Source organism: Trachypithecus francoisi, unplaced genomic scaffold, assembly GCF_009764315.1.
Source record: "Trachypithecus francoisi isolate TF-2019V2 unplaced genomic scaffold, Tfra_2.0 Lachesis_group4, whole genome shotgun sequence".
In the NCBI taxonomy this organism is placed as follows: Eukaryota; Metazoa; Chordata; class Mammalia; order Primates; family Cercopithecidae; genus Trachypithecus; species Trachypithecus francoisi.
The window spans coordinates 139,077,942-139,084,055 of NW_022681469.1; the positions used below are offsets into that span (position 1 = coordinate 139,077,942).

At 49.3% G+C, this 6,114-nt stretch overlaps 1 protein-coding gene across 2 annotated transcripts; it reads left to right on the forward strand.

Moving 5' to 3' along the window:
• The first annotated feature begins 419 nt into the window (after window positions 1–419).
• PPIA (peptidylprolyl isomerase A) lies at window positions 420–5,819 on the forward strand. Of its 2 annotated transcripts, XM_033194079.1 has the most exons (6): window positions 1,173–1,296; window positions 3,576–3,642; window positions 4,073–4,103; window positions 4,221–4,309; window positions 4,526–4,698; window positions 5,473–5,819. In XM_033194079.1, exons 4-6 carry the CDS (start codon window positions 4,301–4,303, stop codon window positions 5,606–5,608), a joined length of 318 nt encoding a protein of 105 aa, XP_033049970.1. In that variant the 5' UTR covers window positions 1,173–1,296; window positions 3,576–3,642; window positions 4,073–4,103; window positions 4,221–4,300; the 3' UTR covers window positions 5,609–5,819. The 2 variants fall into 2 exon arrangements, with proteins under 2 accessions (XP_033049969.1, XP_033049970.1); XM_033194078.1 differs by lacking the exon at window positions 3,576–3,642 and having other exon boundaries at window positions 420–1,296.
• Window positions 5,820–6,114: the final 295 nt, after the last annotated feature.

Below are 6,114 nucleotides of genomic sequence, written 5' to 3' on the forward strand. Positions count from 1 at the left end.
GCCTCGACCTCCGGGCTCAAGCAATCCTCCCCGACCAGCCTCCTGAGTAGCGAGCGCCACCACGCCCAGCTAATTTTTATTTTTTTATTTTTTGTAGACAGGGTGTCTAAGATGCCCAGGCTGGTGGCTGGTGTCAAACTCCTAAGCTGAAGAGATCCTCCCCGGCCTTGGCCTCCTGGCCTCCTAAAGCACCAGGCATGAGCCACCGCGCCTGGCCTACAAGTGTATTTTAATAAAAGTATTATTAATGTCTTTACCTGAAGAAATTCGCTTTTAAATTGTGACTTATCTTTCACCCAGAAATCAAAGCACAATTCAGTCCTGAGGCGGGGACGGTGGGAGCTGGGCGGGGCTAGGGCGGGGAAGGACCAGAAGCAGAGATTCAAAAAGAGTAAGAAAGAGGGCAAAACGTGCACAATGCATCTTCACAGGTAAGATCCTTGCCAGGCTCCTGTTTTAATGGCTTCCTCCTGGAGAAGACTCAAGCAGAGTGTAAGATATTTCAGGAAAGTAGGGCATTTTGAAGGTATTTCATAATCTTTCAAAACCGGAGACTGCTCCTGTCCCACCTCGTTAGAGAAAACAGCGATGCTCAAAGGCAACCTCCTTCCTGACACTGCCTGGTCGGACGCGACGCGGTGGTCGCCGGCACGGAATGCGGACGCAAGGCTGCACCTCGGTCTCGGGGACGCGTCATCCCCATTTCCGCTCGCGGAGGCGCAGGGTCCGGGCGCGGGACCCCAGTCGACCTTGACTGGCGGCGCGACCTTGAGACCTGCATTCGCCTCAGTTACCCCCTCTGTGCAATGGGGAGACGCGCCTCATCGCTTGACAACGGCCGAAGAGCTGCCACGCTTCCGTCTCCCGCGTGCGCGCGCGCCAAGCTGCCCACCCCCGTTCCGCACTGACCCTCCCCCATGCCCCGCGCCCCGCACTGCCGCCCCGCCCCGAGTCCCATGCCGCAGCCACCGCGACGGAGCCCGCGGGCGGGAACCTGCCTCCGCGCGTTAGCGCGCACGCGCACCTCCTGTGTCGTCCCCACCAGCGCCGATTCCGTCCATAGGCCAGCTGCACTGTCACTCTGACGAAGTCGCAGATGCGATTGGCCAGGACGGAGGCGCGAGACCGGGCTGCGGGCGGGGCCGAACCTGGTATAAAAGGGGCGGGAGGCCAGGCTCGTGCCGCTTTGCAGACGCTGCCGCCGAGGAAATTCTTGTACTACTAGCCATGGTCAACCCTACCGTGTTCTTCGACATTGCCGTCGACGGCGAGCCTTTGGGCCGCGTCTCCTTCGAGGTCGGGCGTGCGGCGGCGTGCGGGAATGGGGCCCAGAAAGCGGGCCGAGGTCGGGGTGGGTGGTGGCGCCCCGAAGGCCCGGGCGCGGGGCGACCCTTCTGGAGGGGCTAGCGCGGGCGGGCAGCGGCGCCATTTCCTGACTAGGGGCCATTTTGGGAGGTCCGCGAGGCGCGGGGAGGAGGCCGGGGCGGTGGCGGACAAAGGCAGGCGGGGCGGCTGCGCGGCTGTTGGGGGAGGGGGCCCGCGTCCGCCTGCCTCCCCCATGTGGCCGCGCCCTGTCCTGCCCGACGCACGTGCTTGGCGGCCGCGCTCAGGTCCGCGCCTTGAGAGCCGTTGGGCTCCGCCCTAGCTCGGCCTGGGCGTCGCAGTCCGGAGCCAGAAGCGCGCTCACGACCGCTTTTCTGGGAAGCTGTCCCTCGGCAGGCACGGGTGCTTTACATCCTGAGCTGGGAAGCTGCTTGCTTGAGGGTTTTTCTGAAGGATCGAGGCGCGGTGTGAGCCCGTCTATGCTCAGTCCTTCTGTAGATGCCGGGAGGCCATGCTATAAAAGGAGATGATGCTGGGATGTGATAGATTGCCGCTTAAAGTATCTTCCATTTGGATAAAGTAGGAATATTTATACATGAGCCCAAACGTCCGCCCGTGTCCCCCACCCCCAAGCGGAAATGTGAAAATGGGCCCTGCCTTTGCTGGTGCCCAAGGACCGCCTTCCACTGCAGTGACGGCATTGGCGGGGGAGGCGCTCTTGAGCCCCTCCCGATTGTCCCTTTGCCTACCAGGCAAGTAGCGACTGGCCACAAGGCAGGCGTCTTCCGACCAAGGTGGATTACCAGTGATTACCTAATTAGTTTTGAGAGCGTTAAATGAGTTCTTAAAGATCAGTTGTAATTACAGCGTAATATCTAAACTTGGCGCATGTCTTAAAAGTTAAATATTGAGTGCGATTCCATTCCAGTTAACATGGATAGACCTTAGAGAGTAGCGAAATAGGATATTAGTGATTTAATTTAATTTTTTTTTTTTTTTGAGACGGAGTCTCGCTCTGTCGCCCAGGCTGGAGTGCAGTGGCCGGATCTCAGCTCACTGCAAGCTCCGCCTCCCGGGTTCCCGCCATTCTCCTGCCTCAGCCTCCCGAGTAGCTAGGACTACAGGCGCCCGCCACTTCGCCCGGCTAGTTTTTTTGTATTTTTTAGTAGAGACGGGGTTTCACCATGTTAGCCAGGATGGTCTCGATCTCCTGACCTCGTGATCCGCCCGTCTTGGCCTCCCAAAGTGCTGGGATTACAGGCTTGAGCCACCGCGCCCGGCCGGCTGATTTTATTTCTTTAAACCACATCTCAAAAGGCTACCAGATCGATCCTCATGCAGTCTTCGTGAGGACAGGGCGGTTTCCTTGTTGCCTACCCTGTCCGTAGTGCCTGGCACTTAGTAGGCACTGAAACACTGCATGTTAATCCACACCCCACCCCACCTATGACTTGTAGTCAAAGCTGGTAAGTGACAACGGCTTTCGTGGAAACTTGGCCTGACCTAATACTGAGCATCAGGTTACCCAGAGAGCTTAGGGGAAGTGAGAAAGGACTTGCAGGTCTTGGTGAGAATGGAGGGGTAACTGCCAATAAGGGCTTTGGGTTTAGCGAAAGTCTGAAAGGGAAGCCATAGTAACTTAAATGTACCGACTACAAAGCTCTGAGAAAAGCTGATGTTTTAAAAAAGACCATACGTTCTAGGTACAAATACCTAAAAACTAAAAAAATAAGTACGTTGGCCAGGCGCGGTGGCCCACACCTGTAATCCCAGCACTTTGGGAGTCCGAGGCGGGCGGATAAGGAGGTCAGGAGATCGTGACCATCCCGGCCAACATGGTGAAACCCCAACTCTATTAAAAATACAAAAATTAGCTGGTCGTGGTGGCACTTGCCTGTAATCCCAGCTACCCCAGAGGCTGAGGCAAGGAGAATCGCTTGAACCCGGGAGGTGGAGGTTGGAGTGAACCACTGCACTCCAGCCTGGGGACAGAGCGAGACTCTGTCTCAAAAAAAAAAAAAAAAAAAGTACATTGCTGTAAGAGAAATGTACACGGATACTAATAGTTAATTTAGTCACATCTCTGGAATAGCTTATAAAATGCTACTTTTAAACAAGCTGTTTTTATGAAAGGGCTTGTAAATGTTTGTGGTATTTAAGCTACCTCTCTAACCATAATGTATCATACATTCAAGAAAGGTTCAAAACCAGATATACTAGAAACCAACCTTTATTTTTTACCCCACTACTAGGTAAGGGGCCTGGAAACCAAGAAGTGACTGCTCATCTAATCCATAAAGCTATGTTAACAGATTGGAGGTAGTAGCATTTTCATTACGAGTGGCTAAAACAACAGCTATTTACCCCTGATCATGCAGCAGTGCTTGCTCTTTCTTAGAATTTTGCCTTTAGGTTCTAGCTCAAGTTGGGGGGTGGTGATAGACATTTAAGAAGCCATATATCTTTTCAGAAGTAGGTGTGATGTACTAAAAGTTTGAGACACTTTCTAGAAGTCTCACTATTTAAGTCATGACTAGTTCTGGATTTTTGGCATGTCTTCGGGTTTCATGTTTCTTAACCCAACTGCCTGCAGGGCCTTATGGCTGTCAGGAGCAGTTCTCAGGATTAAAGTAATTACTGAAGAAGTATTCTAGTGAGAAAATGAATTTTTGACTCAGAAGCCCCTAAAGGCATGGGTACTAAGCAGCAAAATAAGCAGATGTTAATTAACTGTAATTTTCTCTTACAGCTGTTTGCAGACAAGGTTCCAAAGACAGCAGGTTGGTCCATTTTCTAAGTTTAACAAAGATGTTCCAATTGTGACAATTTGTGTGTGTAAATATATGTATATATTATGTATGTGTGTATATATATGTTTTAATTTTTTTTTAAAACAGAAAATTTTCGTGCTCTGAGCACTGGAGAGAAAGGATTTGGTTATAAGGGTTCCTGCTTTCACAGAATTATTCCAGGGTTTATGTGTCAGGTATGAAATTTACTGAATTTTATTTTATTTGGGTTGCTCCCTTCATTTGGTATTGAGCCAGAATATTTCAGAATACACATACCTGAGCTGTTACTCTTAACATTTTGGTTCTATTTAACCCTTCTATTCAGTTTGAACTTGGTTTTAAAGTTTGAACCTTGCAGATTGGCACACTTTATGGTTGTCAGAAGTGACAGTTTTCCTATATGTTGACAGGGTGGTGACTTCACACGCCATAATGGCACTGGTGGCAAGTCCATCTATGGGGAGAAATTTGAAGATGAGAACTTCATCCTAAAGCATACAGGTCCTGGCATCTTGTCCATGGCAAATGCTGGACCCAACACAAATGGTTCCCAGTTTTTCATCTGCACTGCCAAGACTGAGTGGTAAGGGTACAACATGGCACACTAACCACCTGACTAAATGAAAATTTGCCCTGGAAGGGAACAGAACAAACACTAGTTGTTTTCTTCAACTTTTCCTTCCATAGACATTTTCATCCCTAAGATACTAGAAGAGCGTACATAGCTACAAATATAGTCAATGTGATACAGAATGCCAGATACTATAATAGAAACTGAGTGCTTAGCTGGGCGGTTCAGTTAAGTGCGACTTTTTTTTTTTTTTTTTTTCTGGAGACTGTCTCTCAGGTTGGAGTGCAGTGGGGTGCCCTCTCAGCTCACTGCAACCTCCTCCCAGGTTCAAGTGATTCTTCTGCCTCAGCCTCCCGAGTAGCTGGGACTACAGGCATGCACCACCACTCCCAGCTAATTGTATTATTAGTAAAGTGGGGGTTTACCATGTTGGCCAGGCTGGTCTCGAATTCCTGGGCTCGAGTGATTTGCCGGGCTTGACATCCCAAAGTGCTGGGATTACAGGCGTGAGCCACTGTGCCAGGCCAATTAAGTGCTACTTTTATGTTACTATTAATAACGTGATTGATTGGGGTTTTTTTGTTTTGTTGTGTTTATTTTTTGTAGGGGGGAGCACTTCATTCTATATGTGTAACTCTTCAATGGTAATTGGAGAATCGTATGTTTAATGACATTTACTACAAAAGGTTTTAGTTAAAAAAAACTACCTTTCTTGTCTTGGTTCATGACACACGGACACTGCTTGTTTGTGGTCGCCAATCATAGTGCTTGTTCTTCCCTTTCAAGGTTGGATGGCAAGCATGTGGTCTTTGGCAAAGTGAAAGAAGGCATGAATATTGTGGAGGCCATGGAGCGCTTTGGGTCCAGGAATGGCAAGACCAGCAAGAAGATCACCATTGCTGACTGTGGACAACTCGAATAAGTTTGACTTGTGTTTTATCTTAACCACCAGACCATTCCTTCTGTAGCTCAGGAGAGCACCCCTCCACCCCATTTGCTCGCAGTATCCTAGAATCTTTGTGCTCTCGCTGCAGTTCCCTTTGGGTTCCATGTTTTCCTTGTTCTCTCCCATGCCTAGCTGGATTGCAGAGTTAAGTTTATGATTATGAAATAAAAATTAAATAACAATTGTCTGTCCTTGTTTGAGTTAGAGTGTTGATGTAGGCTTTATTTTAAGCAGTAATGGGTTACTTTTGAAACATCACTTGTTTGCTTAATTCTACATAATACTTACATTTTTTTCTTACTTTCCAGACCCAGGAAGTCTCAATGTTTGTTGAGTAGAATATTGAAAATGTAGGCAGCAGCTGGGCATGGTGGCTCACTGTAATGTATTACCTGAGGCAGAAGACCACCTTAGGGCAGGAGTCAAGATCAGCCTGAGCAACATAGCGAGATGCTGGCTCTACAAAAAAAGAACTAGCCAGG

What these genes read in the sequence shown, in the direction of transcription:
- PPIA (XM_033194078.1), top strand. Translation starts at nt 1,228, where the DNA reads ATGGTCAACCCTACCGTGTTCTTCGACATTGCCGTCGACGGCGAGCCT. An exon ending in TGGGCCGCGTCTCCTTCGAG is followed by an intron (nt 1,297 to 4,072) that starts GTCGGGCGTGCG and finishes TTTCTCTTACAG; the next exon opens with CTGTTTGCAGACAAGGTTCC. An exon ending in CAAGGTTCCAAAGACAGCAG is followed by an intron (nt 4,104 to 4,220) that starts GTTGGTCCATTT and finishes TTTTTAAAACAG; the next exon opens with AAAATTTTCGTGCTCTGAGC.